The following is a 25,687-nucleotide window of genomic DNA, read 5'->3' as shown; positions in this document are numbered from 1 at the left end:
CAAATCAGCCAGCAGATGATCCACATGAAGGCAGGAGGAAAAAAAAACCACCACAATTCTTGCTGATGTGGAAAATCCCAGTAGGCTGTGCTAGAAAATGAATTCTCTGGTGCATCATAGAACACCCCCTGAGGAATATTTCCAGAGTCCATACACTGCTCAGGGCTTCAGAGAAGGGCAGCAAAATAAAACCCAAGAGCATATCTGGTTATTTCTAAAGGGAAAAGTTAGCAGGGGCTCCTACATCTCATTGTCCCCCAGGTATCCATTTACCCATGAAAATGGCTTTGTTTCAGAAACTGCAGAGCAGATGAGTTATATCACTCCTCTTGTAAACTGTCAAACACTTAACTTCAAGGATATTATTTCTTCCTCTTGGGCTGATTTTTTCTGACTTCATCACCCAGCTATTGGCTCGTGTAGCATTTTTAATAACAAAGTTGAAAATCCTCATTTAACTTACCTATATGCAGCAATAAAGTAATCTCTCAGCACTGTCTTCGCTTAGTAGAACACTACATTTTATTTTGTGTGAGTTACTTTTTAGACCAGATCATTTTTGTGGTCTTCGTTTAAATTCTTCAGGATTTTCGTATGTCTTTTCAAGTGGGTTAATTGTATCAGGACATGCTGTACCAGCACTGGGCCCAGGAAAGTGGATACTGAGCACAGGGAAGGTCATCTCTCTACTCTCCTGTGGCATTGCTCTTTTTAAACATTTGTAATGCAGCATCACATTAGGGCTCTCTGATACAGTGATAGTTTGAGGTGATAATATGTTATGACCTTTAAAATTTAGTGAATCACAGCTTTCTAAACAGAGGCATTTATCCTGTGGGTAAAATCAGGAAATGTTTATTTCCGCCTGTGTTCCTTGTATTTGACAATATTAAAATTCACTTCTTGCCATTTGGCATTTTAGCTGAATAATTCAGGTAACTCTGATGTACTCAGTTTTCTTCTGCCCTTCTAACTGCAGATATAACCATCATATATTTAATGGTTGTCTAAACTTGATAAAAACGTGCAAATATATAAAAGTTGGGGAGTCTTACAGAACTAATTCTTTTAGCAAAGAGTTAGACAACATTTCTGTGAATTATGAATACGTCAGTCAAGCAGTTGGGCCTGCCTTTTAAATTTCATTAAGTGCTTATTGTTAAAAACCTCCCTTTTTTTAGATTGATGCTGTAAACCTGCCTTTTCAGACATTATTACTCAACCAATAGTCTTTTTCTTGTAGGATGCATTGCATTTGCCGGTCACGTTATAACAAAAAATGTTAATTCGGGCTTATAAAAATGCATATCCAGTGATCATTTGCCACAAAATTATCACAATATCAAACAATTACAGAATATTCTTCTCATGGCTTATAATGAGACAGTTGAGGATTTTTTGGCTGTCTTTTCTCAGGTTCTTTCCCTTATGAGGGAAATCCAGATGACAGTCAGATGCAGTTACTTCATTACCGAGATGATGTGTTGTAGCTGAGAAATTATCAAAATAACCATAAAATTATCTATGCTGTTTTGAGTATGAGGGACAGAATGGCAGTTTTTATTTTGTTCATATGTTCAGAGATGCTTTCATTAAATGTTTATCTCCTTCTGTAAATAAACCCCACAGTCTACAACATGGCAACGACATAATTAACTGCTTGTAATATCGGGGCATGTTACCATGGCAATGAATGATGGTTCTGAAATATTGCTACTTAGTGCTATGGGTAGAAATTAGAAATAGGGGGTTCATTATTAAAATGGAGGAAAGTCATTTTGTGATCTTGTTCTCCATCTTAGGGTTGTGCATTAAAAGAGCTTTACTTTTCTTCCCTCTCTCCCTTAACCACTGGAGTACTGCTCGGGAAATTCCTTTTAACACCTCCAAGGACAAATGTCAAAATTTAGGTATGTAAAATGGCAATACAGGGCAGTAGATTTTACTGTTTCTCCCACCTATTTTCACAAGTTTGTCATAGCTTTCAAAAAAAACAAATCCTGTGTTCAATTTTTCCATTATTGAAATGAAGATACATCCAAACTTGTAAACCTGTCAAGTGGCTTTGTTCACAAAATAAATGCAGAATATTACTCAGCTCGTAGTGGAAAAGGATAGTTGCCATAGCTATCACTGCTCCAGCATCATCACAGATACACTTTCTTGATGTTACTTTTTCACAAGCACTAGCCTTTTTCAGGAAATAATATTGTCATTGGTGATTTCAGAAATATGGTAATATTCTTAAGCATTTTTCTTTCTGGGAGATACTCTACTGTTAGTGCACATAAATTCCTCAAGGCTCAATAATTCAGAAAGCTATAATACACCATTTAAGTATTACAATTTTATTACCTGTCATAATGTTACTTCTTTTTTGAAGAATTTTGATTGTTTCCTCCTTTCTTGCACTATGTGAAAATAAAAGCATCAAGCTAGCAAGTGCATTGAGAAAAAGATTTTTTTCCTGGTAACTGGTAAATGTGACATCTGTACGATGTCTTAGAGTAGATAATGAAAAACATGTCTAAGAGACATGCACACAAACAGCACTCAAAGGGCCTTATAGTATCTGCTGGAAGATTCCTCCCTTGTCCTTCACATTGGACATGGGAATGAGTTTGATGTGTTTTTTCAACATGTCTGGAGTGTCTCAAAGAACAAAGCTTTGTTACATCCCAGGCTCAAGCCTGTTAGGTGGCAGTTCAGGTGACACCAGCTAATGACACTGTCATCTGACACCATCTGCTATTCTAATATCTTTAGGGTTTGGACCATGTCCACACTGGCACACAATTAAAGTGCAGCTTCTTAACAAAAAAGTGAATTAAAGCCCTGGAGAGGTATCAGCCCTCCCCCTCCATAGGCAAGTACCAGTATGAGAGATTGTGGAGGTTCTATATTAACCTTCCAGTTTTGCTCCAGAAAGAAAAGTGCTGAATTTCAATGTGCTGTCTCTTTATATGGGACAGGAACCAATCCATCACCACTATCTCAGACAGAAGAAGCTACCATTTGTTTCCAACATGGTTTTGGACCTCCAAGTGTGGGAAAGTTTTCCAAGTAATTACACAAGTAGCACAGGAAGTCCTTCTCATGAGAAGCAATTTAAAGGAACATTGGTTCAGTATTAACTTGGATATGGAGATCTTTATATAGAAACTATTTTTTTTGATGGGCAATTTATTAGGTTATAAAAGTAGAGAAACTAAGGTCATTCCCCACTTGCTTTTGCTTAAGGGCAGCACTATGTAAATGCAGAAGGTTGCTTCCCCAGCTAGCTGAAATTCAGAAGCAATTTAGCTGCTTTCCTTCTTCACAGAGCCTCAGCTAATAAACCCTGAGGATTCATACCAGTTCTGCAGAGTTAGCTCACAGGGTTCTGCACAACACCCTAGAAATATGTGCAAAGGTACCCAGTTATACCAAGGAAACATAAGTCTGCCTGGTTGTATTAATTTCACCTTCATACTGTTACTGCTTAACTTGAACCAGCTGCCAGAGGGAGATTCAGGTGTGTCTCAGAAATATGTTGCTCAATATCCAGGTCTTTAAATCACTTCTTGTCTTGGAGGCAACATCACAAAAACCTCTTCGGTCTGACCCACATCTAGTAAAGCATCATGGCTTCACTAAGCCAAAGCAAATAAATCCTTCTCTGAGCTTCCCATCCAGGGCTGTTGGCTTTTGCTAGTGGTGCATTTTCCAATTTCACTCCTGCTATCTGTAATATGTTGCTATGTCCTTCACCAGTATTCCAGTACATCTCTGCCCCTCCATTGTGGATTATGGAAGGGACGTGGAAAAAGGGAAGTTTTCATCTCCCATCCTTCTAAACACCACCAGCATCCTGCCTTTGGGATGGCATGTCAGCTTTCAGCTTTCATAGGTAGCCTGTAAAAAACTGCATGTATTTACAAAATGCCCAGAAATTATGGTATCATGGTAGCAAGAAAAATGAAAACCAATCTTTTGAGAGTTCTTTGGATGGGATCACAGGACATCCCTGCCACAAACATCAAATAGTGCTGGCACTTGTATATTCACTAGCACTTCCTGACATCTTCCAGACAAATATTATTTGGAAGACTTATTAAAAACAGTTCAAAGCCACCTTTTTACTGTGATTATCGCAAACACCATGAGCAAGGAAGAAAAAAATACTAAAATAAAGAAATAAAAACTTACAGGATATAGCTGCTAATATAATTTTAGTTGTGTGAAATAGCACTTTTAAAGGTTTAATTAGACTGATTTAATTCCTTCCTCTTTTATCAGTCAGTGCAATTGTTATAAGGATGCATTTCATTTTAAGGATCATTTACAATGGGGAAAGGAGAGGAGGAAGTTGATTTAATGCTCAGTATTTAGGGATTGACATACTGCCCAATATAGATCTGGACACAGTGCTTGTTAAATGTATGCAAGATAGTACTGAATTCTTGTTTTATGTGTCATGTGATGAGATGAAAGGTTATGACATTTTTGTAAGGATAAAATGAAATGGAAATTATTTTGCTGCCCTGTGCTGAAATGAAATACTTCAGCATTTGTTGAGGAAGTAAATGCATTAAATGAGTTCTCTTATGCTTGGGACATAAATAAAATAATCCATGGTTTATAAATCCAGTGTGATTAGAAATGCTATCAGTATAAAAGGCCACATCAAACACAGGCCCATGAGTCTAAGGGATTGCTGTATTTGGTTCAGAATAATGGTGTAAAATAACCTACAAAAACAGCATATAAAGAAAGAACATTAGCAAATTTATTAAATCAAATGTAGGAATGCTTACTGGGAAATAAGTATTTGTTGCATAGCATAGTATACAACAAATATTTGTTGTACAGACTTACTTTCAGACTGTCACTTCTGGTCATTTTACAGATACATATATATATAATTATTTTTTTTTTTAACATATGAAGAATAAAAGTGTAATTCTTCATGTTCCATGGATTTTAACCACCTTTTTGTCACTTAAGGGTAGCTTTTAAGGTCAGAAACAACTGGTTCAGAGCAAGCCTCCTTTCTTTCTATAACAACTGTGCCAGTCCTGAAAGTGCAGCTGTGGTAGGCACCTACAGATGCTTTCATCCCAGTAGTCTGACTGAAAAGGAGATTAAAATAATGAAGCTTACACAGCCCCTCATTACCCAGTTAACAGCTTTCCTTGCAACTTTCAGTGAATTCCCGTTGCTTCCTCCCTGCTGCTCAGTGAGCATCTCTCTTATACTGAAGTACACTGACAATCCACCCTCTCCTCTCCTCTCCTCTCCTCTCCTCTCCTCTCCTCTCCTCTCCTCTCCTCTCCTCTCCTCTCCTCTCCTCTCCTCTCCTCTCCTCTCCTCTCCTCTCCTCTCCTCTCCTCTCCTCTCCTCTCCTCTCCTCTCCTCTCCTCTCCTCTCCTCTCCTCCACTCCTCCGCTCCACTCCCCTCCCCTTAGGCAGTGGTTTCTCTTCCAGTTCCAACTTTAAGGAAGTAAAACCTTAGCTGAAGCAAAATTGTTGTAGAACTAAATTGTTAGTTTCCCCATTATTTGCATAAATATACAGATATAAGGTATATGTTAAGCATAATCTGCTTACTGTGTGTAAATTAAAGTTCACAGCTAAGAATTGATTGTGTCTTTGAGCAAGAGATGGACAAAATTACTTCATGACCCTACCAATCTCCTTCTTTGTACATCTGTGCCCTACTTTGGGTTGATGATTGGTAACTTTTTACTACTGTTTCTGTGATGTCACAAGCATTACCACACTTCAAATATTGATGAAGTGTTGGTGCTCTGCACAACACGTGAATCAGAAGTATAAATACATCACTTATATTCAACACTGTATAAATCATTTATATTCAAATAAATGACATGAAGAATGCAGTGTTTCACAGATAATTTCAGATTTTTAGGATCTTAAGTTCTTTAAGTCTCAAATGTTGCTAAGTGGTGTTTTTAATATGATGTGTGATTGTTACTAGAAGTGTTGGCATTCACAGTGAGGTAAATGAAAGTCTACTTAGCAGTGTTGCCTTCATCAACACTTAGATCACAAACACTATTGTTTTAGAAGGGAATTTAACTCCTCTCATTTGTATTTTTAATGCTGGAAGGAAAATGCAGTAGTTGGAAATATCCTGAGTTGCATTATTAAACAGCAATATCACTATGCCATACAACATAGTCTTTCTAGAAAGGCCACAAACCAGTGTTAAGGTGTAGAGTTCATTTTTGTGCTCATCAGACCAAATTCAGGTAGGAAAGCAGTATTTATTGTGAAAAGAGAGAAGGATTGATTATCAGAAGCTTAAGTCCCAGTCTGTCCTCCTAGCCCCTTAATGTTCTTGAAAAGGCAGTCTTGCTGTCACTAGTATATTGTGCAGGAAGTGTTGGAAACGTTTTCTGTAAACCCTGATTTCATAAAGACAATCATACAACAGTACTGGAATATGAGTCTGGAGAGTTGGCTGCACCTTGACTTATATAGGAACACTTTTGGCTTTTCTGTTTTGGAAAATGAAGAGGTGTAGTAATAGCCTCAGTTCTCTCCTTGCTCCTGCCTACGATGGAAGTGAGATGGTACTTTTGCATTCTGAGTTTGAGCTCTCTTCTCAGTAGTGAAAACAAGGGTGAAAAAAGTCAATTTAACATGATTCTGGCCCTGTTGCTTGTTCACAAGTCATTGATCAGGAGCTAGTAGTAGAAAAGCAGCGTTCATAATACAGCTTGCAACTATTTCGAGTTAGCTCCTCTCAGCAGGAGTCATCTTCCTGCAAAGGCCCCACGGAGACCAGCTTAAAATAGAAATCATTTGGAGGGAGATGTGCTGCAAAAGCAGCAGTGAGAAAAAACAAAACCTCAGAGAAGTTTGGTTTTCTCCACATCCATCTGATTTTATGTCAAGTGTGCTTTGTGCCTTCATCTGGCAGGGTGTTTGTCTCCCACCTCCTCAGTGGAAGGGAAGAGGTGCAGATTTGTCTTCTGGATGGATGGGCATGAAGAGATGCCTGGGGGGACCTTGTCTACAGCAGACAAGTTTTCCCATTCATTTAGTGCAGCTCCGGTTGCGTGGTTGGGTTTCTTGCAAAATCTGTGTTGAATGCAAGCAAAATTTTCAGTGAAAGTTACTTTATTTAATAAGCCTCTAAAATAATTATGCCAAGGCTAACAGCTTTTCCACATTCAGAGAGGAATGTTTTGAATAGCCCCTTTCCCTGGCCTGGGAACTCAGAAGTGACTGCTCACACCATCATGGAATATAGAGCATTTCAATTGTCAGAGAGCATAAATTTTATCTAATTTTCCTGCTAGAAGCTGCTATGGATGTTTTTCCTCTTTCATTGCTATAGATAGCATGTCTTCAGTTTAAAATTTAGCAATTAATTTAGGGGAAGGGAATAGAAATTGTGATTTTGTAAAGTACTTCTACACGGAGTGTGCATGTAAAGTGATTCACAGTTTGCCATAACTGTAAGAGCAAGAAATAAAAAATATATTTCATCTTAATTTTTAGCTGTTTCAACTGTTGCTAACGAATTCACTACCTGCCACAATTTTTCTCCACATTTTTAATACAAGAACATGAATGCAATCATTTGCATCTTCCTGCTCTGTAGTTGTAGTTGGATTTAAAGTATATCAAGGCAGCTGATCAGAGTCTCACTCAGGAAGTAATTATTGATTTACTGGTCTGGTATCTATCAAACTTAAACAGGTCTGCTCATTGAAGGATAAGTACCCAAAATTAATTCTAATCCATTATATAAAAGGCATCCTTTGAGATGTGAATCTGGTTTGAGGGCATCCATCAAAGTGGATAATGTTGCTGACTTCTGAAGAGAACAACTGGTTGAACAGCTCTGGTATTTCTGAGGCTTAGTCAGGCTCACAGTCAGGGTATGACAGTTCATTTTGTGATAGTCAGACGTTTGTTAGCACTATTTTGAAACAAATCCAGAGTCTTGTAATGGCAGTCTGCTATCTCGTACATCTCACAGCAGTGCTCTGACCACCAGGTGAGAAGTTGCAAAATTCACTTTTTGTTTTCCTCTACTAAGAACTTCATTGAATAAAGAAATATTGTCTTTTTCTGCAGAAAACATTTGGCATCAGCTAAATGAAATCTTGAAAGAAACAAAAAAAAAAAAAAAACCAAACAAACAAGGCAGTCAGGAATATTTGACCTTAACATTAGCTTACTCTGTACAATAGGATTTTGATAACTTTTGAATAACAACAGCTATCCCAACAGATAGATATTTATAGCACAGAATCAAACTGGACTCAGTTTTGAATAATATAGAAATCACATAATCTCTTTGTTTGATTCATTGTATCAATGGGGTTTTTTTTAAAGGTAGGAAAATGTTTTCTCTTCCAAATTGATATCTGCAGGGTTTTTTTAAATATAGTTACTTTTTTATTAAAAAAAAAAACAGCTGTGAGGCAGAGATATATAGCAAAATATAAGGAAAAAAATCAATATGTGTCAAATTCATTCATATACATGAAGCACTTCTCTCAGCAAAAACATCTTCTATGAAGGTAGAATAATTAAATTATACATCTCAGCCTGAAGTCCTTCAGCTGAGTAATATTATATCAATATATATATCAATATAGCACTCTTGAAATAGTATCTTTTAAAGTATTTCCAGTTGCAAGGGTACCTTTTGATCTCAGCAACTGACTGCCCTATGAGGTCCCCCCAGCAGTGGGAAAGTAATTATTGATTTACTGGTCTGTTATCTATCAAACTTAGATGAGAGTCCCCCAGTGAGGATGCTGTGCCCTGGCACAGCCATTCACAGGACAGCAGCTGCAGAGCCCAAGCCAACTTCGTGCCATCCCTCCTCTTCTTCCCACCTCTCTTTCCAGTCCACGTGGATGTCAAAGGGGGGGTCCCAGCAGAAGGATGTGATCAAGGAGGCACTCATGCAAAATCACATTGCCTGTATGCTTCACTCATCTAAGGATAATTTTTCGTAATTCCTCCCTACTCACTAGCCAGGGAAGAAGAATGAACAGTGGTAAATTCGGGTTCCACTTATTTGAAAGTTAAAAAACTTTGCATTCAAAAGAGGTGAGGGCAGCAGATTAGAAGCCTTATGCAGTTCAAGGACATATTTAAGAAACGGATTCATTGCCAATTCCACAAGGAATTCTGCCTTCCTTTCTGTTTCATTGCATGAGAGAAGGACATCCCAATTTATGCCTTTATGCCTCAGTTGCTACTTATTGGCTGTATTTCCTACCTTTTAGCTCCTAATCTTTTTTCCTCTGAAACAAATATTAAAATCTGGCATTAATCTTGCTAAAGTAAATATGTGATGATACAAACATTTCTATTAATTTTTACTGCTGGGTAACTATCATATTCTATTCATAATTTTTTTTTTTAATTTCTCAATGTACTGGCTCATCAAACACGGTTTCAGCTGGGTTTTACAGTGATGATAAATTATTTTCCTTATATTTTTAAATACTGATTCACAAATCATCTCTAAAGGTCAGTAATAATAGTATTTCCACATTATGTGGAATACCTTTCAGCTTTTGTTTTCTTGCTCTTGTCCTCCCAGTTTTTCATATTTTCTCCATTTCGTCTTCAGCAGGTTGGAGGTTTGCTTTGAATTATTTTCTTGGTCCATCTGCTTAGTTCATGTGCATGCCCTAGTTTTTTAGTGTATGGTTTAATTTATGTGGGGATCATACACTATGGAATACTTTCCTTTCTAATGCTGAGAAATGGAAAAGAGAGTTGAATTCAGTGATTCAGGCTGTGGTCAGGCTTGGCTATCCTGCCTGTGAAGGCTTTGGACTTCTGATGTTTCAAATTATGGACCTTTTAAAAAAAGGAAATCCTGCATTCTTTGAAACAGTGGAAAACAGAATGTAAGTTATTCTTTTATTAAAAAATATTAATATATTTTACTTACCAAATTGAGGAAATAGATAATTTAGATATAAAATGAAAAAGCAAGTAAAATATTGCAATAATTATGGATTTTCTCAATTCAAGATGCTACATATTTGCAGAAAGATCTGGTTTTTTATTATTTCTGGCCTTCATAATGCAGTGTCTTTCTCATGTAAAATTGTTCAATTGTACAACAATTTGACAATTGTACAACATTGCTGCAGGGCATTGCCACTGTAGTATAGTAAATAAAGTGTGCTAAATAATGTGAGCATAGATCTCCTTGTTCAGGCAGGCTGCTTATGCAAAGCTGAGTTATGGTACCTTCACTGATACTCTTGACCTTGATCACATCACCTTGACTTTTGTCAGCTGCTGCCTTTCATGGTTCTAGACTCTTTCATTCCTTCTGTGTCTCAGATTGCTTTTTAGTGGTTCATTTAGTACTTAGGCGTGGCTCCTTTTTCCTCTTCCCCTTTCTATTCCTCCTTTATACCCATTACTGATCTCTGGCCCCGACTCAATTTCAAACTTGTGTTTATACACGAGTTTGAAATCTACCTCTCCACTTCTAATCTTTCTTATTCTGTCTCCCACATCTCATTATATTGCTATTTATTCTGTAAACACAAAACTCATACCAAATTACTCGATGCTTTTACTTGAAACTTCATATTGTGTCAGAGTTGGCAGCATCATCATATTTGTCCTTGTCAGGATCATCTGTTAACAGCAGTTGTGGCTTTTCACTGATTTGGGCCCTGAACATGCAGGATGTTGTTAAACACAAACAAATGCAATGCAGGTGTGGATTAATTGTACAAAGCTCTAATTGTGAAGTGCCTGGGATACACTCATGAGCGGCAAAGCATTCTTCCCAAATGCATGTCACTGAGGGCTTTGGGCTCAGTCTGTGTCTGTAAGACAGGAGTGGCACAAAGGAGTGTCCTGTCATTTTCAGTTGACAGATACCATCTCATTCTGCCAGTCTGTCTCTAGGAATCTTTACTGTTTTCTTAAAGAGTCAGAAAGCAGGAGCTGGGAGGCCAGAGAATGAAGTAAGTCTGCAGAGTTACTGGAGTTGTAGTTTCTCTGGGCTGGGTGGAGTGTGGAATTGCCTGGGGTCATCTTGCTGCAAACACTCCATACCAGGGTAGTGAAATGTGTTCTTGAAGGACCATGCTGTGAGTATGGAAGGCAAGAGTCTCCCAAAGTGTTGGTACTGCACTGCTCCTTCTGTCAAATAAGTTTTGCTCAGCCCTGAGTCTTTTACCTAAAAGAAGAGAACAGGAGGGGAATGAAACTTTTTGTAGTCCTTCTATAAAGAAGAGTATTGTAGCATCTGCAGTGGCCAGGAATCAAGATGAAGATTGCTGTGCTTCTACCTAAACCTTTCTGTGAGATGCAGCAGATTTCTCTGGTTTTGAATGTTTTCCAAAGCATTTTTAAGTTCAAAGCTGTATGTAACACAGAGGCTGGTGTGATCTTCTAGGGACCAGTAGTAGCCTGAGTTCCTTGGTGCACAGGGGCAACAGAAGTCCTGCAGAGGCAGAGCATTGCTGGAGGCTTCCTGGCAGCAGTTCCAGGCTCAGGCTGGCCTCACCTCTGCAGATAATAAGGTTGTCAGTCTCTAGGTTTGGATTCAGAATTGTGTTTGCAGGTCACAGGAGTTTGTTTTGAAAGCATCAGTCAGCAGTAAGGAACAGCACGTTTGAGTTTATTTAGGATGTTTTCTCTCTTTATCTTTCTTTTGATGCTACAGGAAATATTCAGGAAGTCATTTTGCAAGAACGCTTGGAAAAAGAAGATGAAATTCTGGTTTCTTTGGCTGGTTTGAAGCAGGTATTACTATTGAATAGCTTAACCTTCTTGTGCCCTTCAGAGCTATTAATCCTTTCTCCTTTTTTTCTCCTATTTATTCTTTTTGTATACTGCTGTTTTGTCTTCTTGTAGCTGTTTTACTGGTGCATCAAACCTTGTGGTGTATTTTTATTTGTAACAATAAAACTCAGCTATAAAGAGTTCAAACAATTTGCACAGTATTTGCTCCTGTGGAAGTTTTGGAGGCCTCAGATCAAAACTAAAGTGCAACACCAAGTGCTGGACTTAAGCCATGCTATCATTTTTCTTAATGCCAAATGTACTTGCTAGACAACAACTATGCCTGTGTCCCCATTATTTCATAGTGACAACACTTGAATATCATTGAATTAAAGAAATACATAAAAGGAGAATGCTGCTGAGCATCTGTAGCTCTGATTATACTGCCCTCTGCTCCCTCAAAATACATTTTATGAAGAGCAATGTGACATATGTTAAACCTATAATGAGGCAGGGAGTAATCTTAACAGTTTTATTCTCTTTAGATTTCCTGCATAGTTGTTCTCCAAACTCTAATAGAAACCACATTTCATTGTTATTCCTATCTTTAGCCAATATAGGTATGAATATTGACTTGCTTCCTATCTTTTCAAAGCAAATATTTTGGGGAAATGGTGTACGAAAGCAGTCTGCACAGAGCTTTAGAAAATGTAAAGTTCCTACCAGTTTTTAACTTATATCCTTTTCTTTCCTATTCAACAACAGATCAAGGATATCCTGAAAGGTTCATTGCGTTTCAACCAGAGCCAGCTGGAAGCTGAAGAAAATGAGCAAATCACTATTGCTGATGATCATTACTGTTCCAATAATCAGAACAAGGGGGCAGGTGATGTCCTAAAGGGACCTGTCATGACAAAGCAACAGTTCATCTCAGGACAACAGGTAAAATAAAAACATCTCAAGCAGGCCATTGATGGCCTTGGATTTTTTGGAGATTTCCTCTAGCATGTCCAGACATTAAGTGGGACACACCAGCATTCCTGGTCTATATGGAGAGTGGGTTAAAAGTGTATCTCTAGCTACTGCCCTGCTCTGATTAATTATTTTTATTGTACCCTTATGCTCCACACACAGATATTTAAGTCTAAGTGTTAGGCATTTGAGGGGAGTTCTTTAACACTGTTGAATCACAGAATCACAGATTAAGTTCCTACAAAAAAACCTAAAAATTGCAGGTAAATGTTCCCATACCAAATGTTCCCACATGATTATTCTCATTGTCCTTGTCCTCCAGGATCCCATTATGTAAGAGCTGATTAACTGCATTGCAGTGTATTCATGGCCTGTGCCAAAAAGGAAATAGCAAGGAGGTTGCTTTTACCTTCTACTTCATTGTATTGACTTTCTCCTTGAATCTGTAAACAATGTTTTCACATACAAAGCATACAGTCATAGGACAGGTTCATAGACAAAGGGCCCTCTCTGTCTAAGACTCAGTCCAACCCAAACGTGATCTTAAAAATAAGTACTTTTGTGCCTGCTCATTTCTATGTTGGAGTTCTATGAAGTCTGCCACCCTGATGCTGATACTCACACTCATAAATCAGTGGCAGCATTATCACCTCAAAGTCTAACTGAGTCTGCAGTCAGTTCAGTTTTGACAAGTTTACTTAGGAACTACAGGAAATATTTATTCATTTTCAAGTAATGACACAGGGTCATTTTGATTTATTACACACAATCCCCCTGAGTTAGAACGCTCTATGTTAAAAATATATATTTTAATTGTATTTGGTATTAGACAGAGATTTATTTTTTTATACTCAGTAATGGTGAAGAGCAAAGCTTTGCTAGAGAGTTTTCATTTCTTGCTTAGCTGTTGTCATTACAATCACTACTTTCTGCCATAATAAAGGCACAGGTTAAATTGATACAGCATATTGGACTGTTCGTATAATGGCCTCCTATTTTTGCCCTTGATCTCCTAGCTTTTTCTATGAAGTGCCTTTTTTTTTCTTTCCAAAATGGTGAATAATGTTTTTTGATGATTTTTTACTTCTAGAAACTAGAAGGTAGAATGCCATATAACATGGCAGCAAGCTGTGTGTGGTGTAGGTGTGAGAGCAGATCCTACTGATGCTGGAGAAGCCTTTACTCAGAGGCTGGTCTAAACCATGTATCATGGATGTGCTGGGACTCCTTGGGTATTGAGAGTGGAGCAGCTGAAGCCTGCTCTGCACAGATTTCTCTCCAGTGCAGATTTTCAGAGTGATGTACAATGAGGTCTGGGCTTATCCCAGTGTGTAGTCAGGGTATATACATCCGGCCCCAGGAACTGGGTGACATCCACGGCTCCCACAATTTCAAGGCTGCTCATAAGTCAACTCTGAGAACGTGAGTAGAGGTTGTACAAGCTGAGCTGCTGCAGAGCATTAATGAGGCATTAGAACTGCATGGTTTATGTTTGGAGGTGCAGCACATCCATATGGATTAGCCTCCTCTCCTCTTATCTTTGGGAGCTTCCAATTATGATAATGAGCAACAGCACCTCTGATGGAAAGAAAAAGATTAGTGTTAAAAATGGTACTCCAGGAGGACTGGTGGTATCCTTAGTTGACTGGGGATAGTTTGTCTGTCTGACTAACCAGTCCCTAGTTAGTCTGTGCTGTTTCCAAGCCCTTCGTCTTTAGCCACCATGCATAAAATCAAACAAAAAGAGGAGAGCTTTGGACCTCTTCTAATAAAATACAGGACAATAAAACTGTGGAATAGTGGACTGTGATATTAGACTGTTAATTGGTGGGGTCAGTTGTTGGCCCAAACCAGGCCACAGCCCAGGTTTTTAGCTCTGCTGAAGAAAGGGAGGCTGCACTGATACCCTGGGTCATGCTGGGAGTACTCACAGAGAGCTGCAGGGGGATTAAAAAACAACCACTTCTAGCTATTTTAATGCATTTCTTGCTAAATAAATTTCTACTCTATTTGCATTTTCTGTGACTTTGGTAATGCCTGTAATTCTATTTGGTGTGATTTGTACTGTAGAGATTATTCTTTGCTGGAGTTATAGGGTTATTTTCTAGGACAGATGAAACAATTACAGGTGTAGCTATTCTATAAATGAGATTAAAATCTGGTCTTTTGAGCCTGGTTGTTATTTAAGTATAAATTATTTATCATCTTAGCTTTTTTCAAAAGTGTTCTTCCTCTTTTTTGTATCAAAATCCCTTTCTGCAAAATGAGGATAAGGATATAGCCCTTCTTTAGAAAGAAAAGCTGCAAAATTAAAAATGCAAAAAAAATTAAGATAAAGGCTAAAAAGAATCAAGCATTTTTTGGAATGTTTGGCTTTGGTAGCAGCATGCAGTTGACAAACAGAAGGCTTCTGTTGCTAAATAATGAATGATAATTAACACATTATCTTGCCTTTATGTCTGTTCAAAGAAGGAAGCAAAATGAGCTGCTGTTCTTCTAAGCTTTCTTGATTTGTATCCTTGCAGTTAGTTTTAACTCATTCACAGTGTGAAGGCAAATGAAATAAGCCTGGTCCTAGTAGCTGATATTCATCAGGAAAAATTGTTTGGAGAAGCCATATGGCAACGGGCGTAAGGTTGTTAACTTTCAAAGCTACTGGAAGTATAATTCTGTCATTTTTCATTTATTCAGTAGTGGCAGCAGATGGGAGAAAACATGCTTCACGTCAGCGTGAGTTTCCTGAAACAGAAACAGGCAAAAGAAAAAGGAAGGAGGTATTTTACCTCTGGAAATACCAGTTCCAAAATACCAGTGTATGCTAGAGATAGGCAAACATTTACAGGCAGCTCCTTTATAGGATTTTGGGGTCAATATCTCTGCTTTGCTGCTTCTCTGTTACTTCAGTGAGCTATAGGTCTCCTTAGCCAAACCAAAAAGTGTGGGTGGCGTGAAGAGTAGTGTTGGGAAGCTCAACAGTAACAACGAGAAATTGGGATGAGTGGTTTTCTTTCCTTTATTAAAGAGCAGGATGCTTTTTCAACTGCACTAGAACACACTCTTGAAAGCAGAATTTAGGAAACTGGGGAGTGCCAGAAACAAAAATACTGATCTTGCTGGGCGAGTGTTTCACTAAGTAAGATCTGTGTCACCCTATGCAAAGTGGGGGTGTGAGGGCTATTAGGCCTAAAATAAAGGATTCTTGATAGCTTGGAATAATAAAATGTATTATTTTGAAAAATGAGGCAGTACTGCATTCCCTGAGAGCTTTTAAATAGTGTGGAAAGTGGCCAGGTGAATTATGTGGCAGTGGTTGTTTAGAGGAATGTATATTTCTGTTGTACAGGGCAGGGGAATTGGAACAAAGTTCTGAAATTTCAACTATGGCATTTAGAGCTCCCAAAAAATATCAGTACAGGCTGGAGGATTAGGGATTGAGAACAGCCCTTCTTGAGAAGGACTGGGGAATACTAGTGGATGAGAGGCTGGACATTTCCCAAATGGGCACTCGAGCCCAGAAATCCAGCTGTACCCTGGGCTGCATCCAAAGCAGTGTGGCCAGCAGATCAAGGGTGGTGATTCTGCCCCTCTGCTCCCCTCTGGTGAGACCCCATCTGGAGCATTGCATCCAGCTCTGGGGTCCCCAGCACAGAAAGGACATGGGCCTGTTGGAGCAAGTCCAGAGCAGTGTGACAAAGATCATTAGAGGGCTGGAACCCCTATCCTATGAAGACAGGCTGAGAGAGTTGGTGATTTTCAGCCTGGAGAAGGCTCCAGGGAGACCTAATTGTGGCTGTTCAGTACTGAAAGGGGGGCTTAAAACAGAGATGGAGACAAATTTCTTAGCAGGGCCTGCTGCAATAGGACAAGGGGCAATGATTTTTAACTAAAAGAGGGTTGGTTTAGATTAGATCTAAGGAAGAAATTTTTTAATGATGAGGAGGGTGTGATACACTGGAACAGGTTTCCCAGAGAGGTGGTGGGTGCCCTATCCCTGAAAATATTGATGCTCCAGTTGGACAGGGCTCTCAGCAACCTGCTCTAGTTGAAGATGTCCCCATGCCTCGCCGTGGGAGTTGGACTATGTGACCTTTAAAGGTCTTTCAAACCCAAACTATTCTGTGATTCTGTGTTGCTGGAGCAGAGCCACGGTTGTGTGCTGCCTGTGTCCTCAGCCCCCTGGTGATGGCAGCTGACTCACTGACAGCTCATGAAGACAGCATTTCAAACAGACAAGATGAAAGCAAAAGGCTAATTACTAACAAATGATGCCTCAGCTCAGAAGTGTTTAAACAGTGAAGTGTCTCTCCTTGTAGGATAGAACTCTGTGGTTTTAACTTCATGGAAACTGCTTGAAGTTTTTGACATTTGAACTACTCTGGTTCTGCATGTATCAGGAGGGTTGGAGATCAATTTTGATAACACTCAGAAAAGGCTAGTTGTTGATCTTTCTGTTGGGTTTTGTATGAATTTTGTTAAGTCTTCCGTGAAAAAGGAGTTACTACCAAAAACAATAGATGTCAATTTTTATCCATGTGACGACTGTCTTACATTGGAACAGGTAAAATTTTGGACTCAAGATACTTCCATTTGAATTATAAAGTAGTAAAATTAGTTCATTGCAAAACAGAATATTATATGTTATTAAATATTAGTAGTATTAATAATATAATATTATTATACCTGCATACTTGTAGATAGCACACAAAAATTATAAATTATGAGAAAGGATATCTCAGAATTTACTAGAAAGGGAGATATTCGAATCCTTATTAATATAAATTTGGGCACAATTCTGCATTTGAATATATTTCCCTATTCAGCTGATATTTATCTTCATTGTGACTTCTAACAATTTGTAATGAGCATTCAAATGACAACCAAAGACTTCCAGCTCCCTCATTTCATCTTACAGTCATTCATAATCACAGGTGGGTTTTGCTTCCTGAGCTACAAGAACATTCTGATCTATAATCAGTAGTCAAAACAAGAAGATAATTTTCACCTATAATGATAAATTTTGCAAAACAAATTTTGCTGGTGGTCGTGGATTCTGTAACTGCAGTTGTGGCTTGCTGATGCTTGTGGTACTCCAATTTTATATACCATGCTGTAGGTTTGCCTTTATCTCATACAGATTATTCCTGATTTTTCTTTTCTGTAACTGCTTTTTTTGGGGGGGGGTTTTGTTGTTTTTTTTGGGGTTTTTTGGTTTTTTTGTGGAAGGGTTACAGGTGAAGGGCTTGTATTTCCACAAATGTGGCCATACACATTTCCCTCTACTTTTCCTTTTTCTCAGTCATGCATTCATGTAATCAAATATATTGGTTTCGGCATCACACCTCTTCAGGATGCTTGTACCTACAGGCTGTTTGGCAGGTTGCATTATTACTCTGAAAAAAACCTGTGTGGAAGCAACCAAGAAAGCAGTCGTGTTCTTGCCAGAGGAACATAGCGCTAGACAGGAGCTGAATGCAGCTCTTGCAGCAGGAGACAAAGTGTGGTCCATTTGGGTTGCAAGCAAGCTAAAAGGCTGCCAGTTGTCAACAAGTGAGAAATCCCACTCTGCTGTGTATGGCAGTCTCCCTTTCTAATTACATATAGCTCTGACTGGAAAAGCTGGGATTCTGAGTGTGGCTAGTATAATGGAATATAACATTGAGACTTTTTTCTGATGCACTGATACATGGTCTTGATCTACTACCGAAGTGCTCAGGAACACACATTTCCCAAGGTCTAACCAGACAGAATTGGGATTCCCAGACCCTCATTTTCTGGAAGAGTTAGGAAACAGTCAACAACACTGACCCTGGAAGCTCTGGCAGCCCTGATTTTTTTGAACCCAAACTGGTGCACACTAAACCAGGTCTATGGGTGGTTCAGATTTCACAAGTCAGGGTTTTACTAGGAAATTTTATATCAAACCATTCTCCTGACAAGCTCCAAAATGCTATTGTACATGCAAACCAGCAAAAAATTTCTCAAAACTACTTCACTAAATACTACAGGAACCCACTGTGATTACTGAAATCTCCTCAGCTGTAATGTATGTGTTTGATGCTTGGCTGCTGTGGTCACTGCTTGGATGCACTGTGATGATGAGACATGTAAGACTGTTAGAGCAAAAAAAGTATTTTTAGAGTGTTACATTTTATGGTTTTTTAAATTAGCTCACTTGGTCAGAGCATGGTGCTAATATGCCAAGGTTATGGGTTTGATCTCTGTGGGGGCTATTCACTTAAGAGCTGGGCTCGATGATCCTTATGAGTCCCTTCCAGGTCAGAATATTCTGTGATTCTGTGAAATAACAGATGATGTCATCCAAAGTTAATATCCACTTTATTTTTCACTTTATTTAGTCATTGCCACTTTTGGATAATAATTATTCCTTTGTCCCATTCCCATATGTCTGACATGCTTCATAAGCCTTGTTATGTGATGATGCTAGTGCTCACTTCAAGTCTTTTCTGTGCCATTGTTTCACAGACTACAACTGATCCGAGCACTAGTGAGAGCAAGAGTGCTGATGACTATATTATGGTTTCCAAAGAAGAGGAGAGAAGTAGAAATGCTGCTCCAGAGTCAGTGCAGCCCCTTCAGGCACACAAGGAGGCAGCAGTGAAGGCAGAAGCTCCGTCTCGTTCTTCTTTGATATTTTCCGACCCTCTGATGGGCTCCATTTCAGCCTCCTCCAGCAACCTGAGCTCCAGCCCTGATGATGACAGTAGTAATAACAGCAAAGATTCTGACTTTGCTATTGTCAGCCCACTGGACATCTAAGGAAACAGGTTGGGAGAGTTTGGGAAATCTGTCATTACAACTCAGCTCTAATTTCTGTGATTACACGGGTTGGATAGTTCTTTGGATTACAAGGACAGAAAATAGATAAAGGTAGCCCATTTCAGCTGCCAAAAGCCTAAATTAAAATAAAAAGGCAAACAAACAAACAAAAAAGACATAAATTTGCTACTTTTAAAAAATAATATATACATTTTAATAACTGCCTTAAATAAAGACCCAGTAAAACCCAGTTCTAATATACAGTTATTAGTAATTATGCTGTTACCCTACGTAGGAGCTTTGTTACTATAGAAGTGATGCTTTCCCAAAACATAGAGTAGTATATGCTTGGTACCATAATGGAAATGTGTGGATACCTGACATCAGACCTGATGCAGGAAAGATAGACTAGATTTAATATTGTCCTTTTACAAAAAATGCTTGACTGGGTTTTCTGTGTAGGAAAGGGTACTGTTTCTTCAGAGACTGTGATTAGAAAAGTAGGGAATGAGTATCAAAAAGATTAAAAGCATCATCCTGGTAGGAAGTTTGTTCTCCCTTGAGGAATCCTAGTTTCTTCAATTTCATCCTGCAATAGCCTGAGGTGTGTTCAGGGCAGAGGTTTGTGTAGTTGTTCCTCAGTGCTTACTGGAAACTATGTGACAAGCTCCTTGAGAACGGAGACCTACACAACAGAGCCTTATTTGCCTTTCTCTACTTTTTCCCCTTGAGAGTTCCCAATTCACCTCTTTCCTTCTTTATCTTCTACTTCCCCTAGCATGATTTTTTTAATTTTGCTCAGAGTACTGCAGTCAAAAAGTCAGTGCAAGGGAAATACCAGTATTTAATAATGTAGACCTGAGCTGGTTGAACTAAAGCTAGCCCGAGTATGATAACTTACCAGGGAAGGTTGCAAAGTGAAATGAAATGTTCATAATTAAAAGCACTTTATGTCTCATTGCTATTATCTTCTATAGACTCTGTTTACATATATTGCTATATGATTTCCATATTTCTAATCACAAGAAACATAACGGTGCAGCAGCGTTAACCAACAGAAAGTTTTTAATTAACTTTGTTACTTGTTCTTCTATGGAAAAGTGTATTTTTTCCAATCAAGTCCATAATACATTTAATAACAGCTTTCTTTGAGTAGATAAGGGGGGGCTTTCTGTACTCTCTGATCCCTGTAACCTCTGTTGGAATTCAGAAAACAACTAGGGATGAGTAAATCGCTCCTCTTGCAGGGCCTACACAGAGTTAGCTTGAGGAAAGAATGTTAATATGTCACTCTGTCATAGCAGCAAAAAAATGCATCATTTGCTTTTAAGATGCATATACATTATACCATGCAACAACTTCCTATTTGCATGGCAAAGCTTGTGTTTGTTCAAAGTTATGAAATTGTAGTTATTTGCTGCTTAGTCTGTAATTGTAAATGAAGTACTGTATCCCAAAGATGAGGTGACATGTAATTTGCTGGTCTTAGATTTTACAAGGTCTGTGTCAGTGACTGAACTGAAGAGTTAATTGTCATGTAATTACATGGTAGCTGCCATCCTTACATGTTCAAAAGCCACCATGTAGTTCTTCAGAGATTATTTGTGCCTTGTAAAATGTTAAAATACTAGAATGTTATGAGTGGGCATAGCATCACACCTCTCTGCAACAGAGTGATGCAAACAGTCAGGTGACTCTTTAGATGAAAGATCTTAAATGCATAACATTTTGGAGAGGTGTTTATTTTAAGCTTCATAAAAGATCACTTTGGAATTCAGCATGCATGCCTGTCTCCAGTTTATTTTATTACCCTGAGTTTGCATGAACACCAGGGGATGGGGTGGCTGGTTGATTTATTTAAGCCTTTCAAGCTTTTCTAGCTTTAACCTATACAGCAAGGCTTGTGGCACCATCAGCAAAGGGTGGCTGTTGAAGAAGTACCTGTGGAAAGAGGAAAGAAATATTCTGGGGACAGAGAGAAAAGTTTTATATTCTGTGATACATAAACATTCAAAGATTCCAGTAACTTGGCAGGAGAAAATGTTTTTACTTCTTTTTTATTTTTTTAAGCATCAGTCTTTTGATTTCTATTCTAGTGGGTTGTTTCAGGGATCACATTGCTATTTTCTTGAACAGTCTCATTGCCAATGGAAGAGTGTGATTTGTACAGGTTTTTTATTTTTGTAAATTAGTTGTATCTTTAATGTTGCATATTTTAAAACAGTAGTTTATAAAGATTTGGGAAGTTTCTAAGAAGAACCAGTGAATACCAATAAACTGAATGCGTATCATGCCATGGGATATGATAAAAATCTCCAAAAGCAGAGAGACAATTATACCAATAAGATCAGAGTAACTCCGGTCAATGAATCTGGTTTGGTTGTACCATGTCCTTTCACATCTTAAATATGTTGTCTCTGATATTTGATCATAGTGTGGAGATAATGAAAAGTATTTTAGTATATTCGTTAAGTTAGAAACTTGTAAGTTAGAAAAAACATCAAATCATCCCCCTGTTTTGTGTTATGTTAAGAATATACTGAAACAGAAATTATTTAAAATACAAGATTATTCATTTTCTCTGGAAATGACCTGCTCCTAATGTTCATGGATAACAGTAATCAGATAGAAAAATTATTGTCAGCAAATTGCTGACAAAAACTGATGCAGTGTTAAGATTGCCGATCTGAGACTGTTTTACTGTATTTACTTCATAAAGTAATAAATATATATTACTTTAAAGTCTCTTGCATGTCATGTCAGTTGTATGTTCTGCAGAAAGGCAGCATCATATTTTGACTGGGTATTGATTTAGTTGTGGAGCTTTGTATCTTTACTCTGGAAGACCATTTAGCCCGCTTTATTAAAGAAAGAATTAACAAACTTTTTGGGTTGTGCTTGTGCTGTTTTCTCAAAAAAGAGGGAGAGCTTTTTGGCTAGAATACTGGAAGTATCATTTCTGAGAACTAGGATGATAAAAACTTTAAAACTATCTATATAAGCACAAAAACTGATTGTTACTTTAATCAGATTTTATGTATGTGATCCAGGGAATAAAACTGGATGTCATTTATCTCAACTAAACAATATAGAATATTTCCTGTTTTATGAAATGTCTTGTATCTGAAAATGAATCAGTATTTACCATGACATAACTTTTCTGTAATTTCATGAAGCTAAGTATAGTGTCATCATTGTGTCTCAATGACAGTGCCAGTATCTGTACAGTACATTTCTGAATCTCTATACTTGAATTCACATTCTTAACTCATGATTCTCCAGTATGTTCTCATTAAATGGCATAGAGGCAACTATTTTAAAGATTACATTTCAGATTTAAGGTGTACTTGTGCCTGGCAGTTACAACGTCATCTGTTCAAATACATCCTAACATGAACAGATTTTCAAATTCTTGGTGTCAGCGCTTAAATAATACTTTTCATTTTGTGCTGCATGTGTTGGTCTAGAATGAATGATTCTAATGATTTATTAGACTTGAAAAGGTGCAATTTCATAAAATAAACTTCATTTGGCTACAGAATAGTAATTACACTGTCTTGTAATCTGTGCTGTTCTTTTGAGAGTGATTATATACAGTCTGTGCATAATGTTTGCTGTGTCCCCCAGTCTGCTAGACTCTGGCTTTAGTAGCTAAATTTAGAGATGAAAAAGCATGAAAAAAAGGTCATTAGAGTAACAGCAGTTTGAAGCATGCACACAGGCAACTTGATTTCCTGCTTCTCACAACTTACTTAACCACTGAAATGGTAAGGGAGGTTTTAGGTATGTGGGAGGATCCTGCAAGAGGCAAAGTGCACAACCCTAGAACAGACAATGAGCTGGAAGGGTTGCAGCTTGAGACTGAAACTATGGGTTCTTTAGGGCAGGAACCATCTTTTTCTCTGATGTTGTACAACACAAACACTGTCAAAATTAGAATAACAATAATAATAATATACTCATTATTTCACCACATTTTGCTCTTTCAAACTGCAAGCTAGATTTAATCCAATAACAGTAACTCAGATGATAACAGTAGTGTGGGAGCAGCAGAATCTGGTCCTACACTGCTGAAATAAGTGCAGAAGAGGAACAGTCATTTAAATAAATTAATTAAAACCAAAGAAACCTCACACCAGAAACAGGACTGTAATATTGCCAAATAGAAAAAAAACCTATATTTCTTTCTAGATATATACAAATTATAAGAGGTATTTTCCAAACTGTGCTTCAGATAGCATTTATGTAACTTGTTTGACTATGCCAGGAAGGTTTGTGCAAACCTATCTTTGTTTTTAACTTGTAAAAGCCTAGCTGATGCCAGGATATGGGAACTATTAAAATATATCAGCTGCAGAGAGAAGACATTGTGGTTCCATTTTCTGTGAATGGTAAGAATTTGATCCTTCAAATCCCGCTGATTTAACACTTTCACTGTCTTGTGTGGTAACAATGTGAAAAACCCTGTAATCATTTCCAGAGACCTGATGGGACCTCCACTGCGTAACGCATCACATGCAGTTGCAGAGCTTTGAGCTGAGAAAGTTTTCACAGCTTTGCCTTTGGCTGTGGGCTTTGGGGACTGTAGCAAAACCAGGTTTGTCTGAATTTTTAACTCATACGAAAACGCATTTGAAGATTTTACAAATTATCATGTAAGTATTTGAGACCTTTTGAAATATAAATGCTACATAGTTTTGAGATGGAAGAATAGTTGTCAAAATATCTTGATTGCCCACCTGCTGTGTTAATTGAATTCAGCAGATGGGGAATCTAGCAGCATTTCCAGAGCATCATTAAACTGCCCTTTCAAACAAGAGTATACCAAGCAAACAGATATTAAAAGGCAGATTGTCAGTGGTGTCATACAGCTTTCTGGATAATATATATCTCTCTGCAATAGTCACGTACATGCATCATCAAGCCCCAAATGGAGGGGCTTGCAACATTCTGGAACATGTGGCAGAAAATGTAAGTGAACGTGAGGCTGTTCATAAAAACATTTTTAAAGATTCAAGGATTAGAATATGCCAAAACAATTTTTAAAATATAAAATAAATTCACACAAAGAATATTTAGGCTTGCAAAGATTATCAGGTCTCAAAAAAGTTTCATTTAGTTTTGAGAAGTTTAATGGAACTCCAGGTTATAGCACAGGGTGACTTACAGAAGCACCTATATAGGAGTTTGGGACTGCAATGAACTTCCTGTGCTTCAGACTTGGAACTTTCAAATTCTGGAGAACATTAATTCCAGTATGTAAGCAATGAATTCCACATGTTTGCTAAGTTGCAAAGAAGTCATGATGGGGGAATTCCTCAGCAGACCCTCTTTCCAAACTTCTTTTGTTCTCATTTCCCACAGTCAAGCCCATCTGACAATTTTGTGGTACCCATAAAAACTTCAGCTGTTTCATCTTCTTGAATAACTGGATTCTCAGTCACTGTGATCAAAGTTAGCTGTTAATCATCTCAGGACTCTAATACCCTATGCCTGCAGCCTGGCCACCAGCCCAACCAGTGTGCTTCTTGTTCTCATGTAAAATCTGAAATCTTATGAAAATCTCACAATAGTTCTACAGCAGGTGGTATCCATATTCAGTCCTCATGACTTCCCTGTGGTAAACTTTATTGTAAGTTTTATTGCCTAATATTTTCTCTACCCATATTTCTGTTGTAATTCTTACAATCAAGAAAAAAACAGAAGAATATCTTGGCTTCACTCAAAAATACTTGGCTTTTTCTTTTCTGCCTCTCCTGGTGAAGTCTCTTTGCTGAGAATTTTTGGTTCTGTTTCTTGTAAAACAGCCTATGTGTATTTGTACTGCTTGTGGGGTAAAGTTCTGATATATGTTCTCTTTAAAAATGCTGAAACAAAACACTGATTTCTCCAAACTTTTTCTCATAATAAATGGGGCTTGAATTAAGCATAAACTTTAAAAAAAACCTGTGAACGGGAATAGTGTCTGTTTTCAATTTCTAGAAAACTTCATCTTTTAGTAAACACACTAGAGGGCAAATAATGGCTCTACCAAACTATGCCATTTTCTTTTTAAAAAAAAAAATTAATTCCCTATCCCACCTGGTGAAACCATGGAGAGGGAGAACTCTATTTGGGGTAGGGTGCTCCTGGGCACAGGGGAAGGTGGTTTATGGTTGTGCTTGGAGGAAATGCAGGGCACCCAAGGCCATGCCATGCT

The 25,687-nt window shown here is 38.0% G+C and overlaps 1 protein-coding gene across 8 annotated transcripts in view; it reads left to right on the top strand.

Annotated features, from left to right (window-relative positions):
* The window catches only part of TBC1D5 (TBC1 domain family member 5), a 318,053-nt gene extending 295,018 nt beyond the window's left edge, over window positions 1-23,035 (top strand). For all 8 annotated transcript variants that reach the window (XM_077176555.1, XM_077176560.1, XM_077176564.1 and 5 more), the window contains 3 exons: window positions 11,681-11,760; window positions 12,505-12,681; window positions 19,195-23,035. In XM_077176555.1, coding sequence (XP_077032670.1) covers window positions 11,681-11,760; window positions 12,505-12,681; window positions 19,195-19,488 — 551 coding nt within the window. In that variant the 3' untranslated portion in view covers window positions 19,489-23,035. The remainder of the gene's footprint in view (window positions 1-11,680; window positions 11,761-12,504; window positions 12,682-19,194) is intronic.
* Window positions 23,036-25,687: the final 2,652 nt, after the last annotated feature.

The sequence above is a fragment of the Agelaius phoeniceus genome, chromosome 1 (genome assembly GCF_051311805.1).
Source record: "Agelaius phoeniceus isolate bAgePho1 chromosome 1, bAgePho1.hap1, whole genome shotgun sequence".
Classification (NCBI taxonomy): Eukaryota; Metazoa; Chordata; class Aves; order Passeriformes; family Icteridae; genus Agelaius; species Agelaius phoeniceus.
This window is presented reverse-complemented; position numbering and strand designations above follow the sequence as displayed.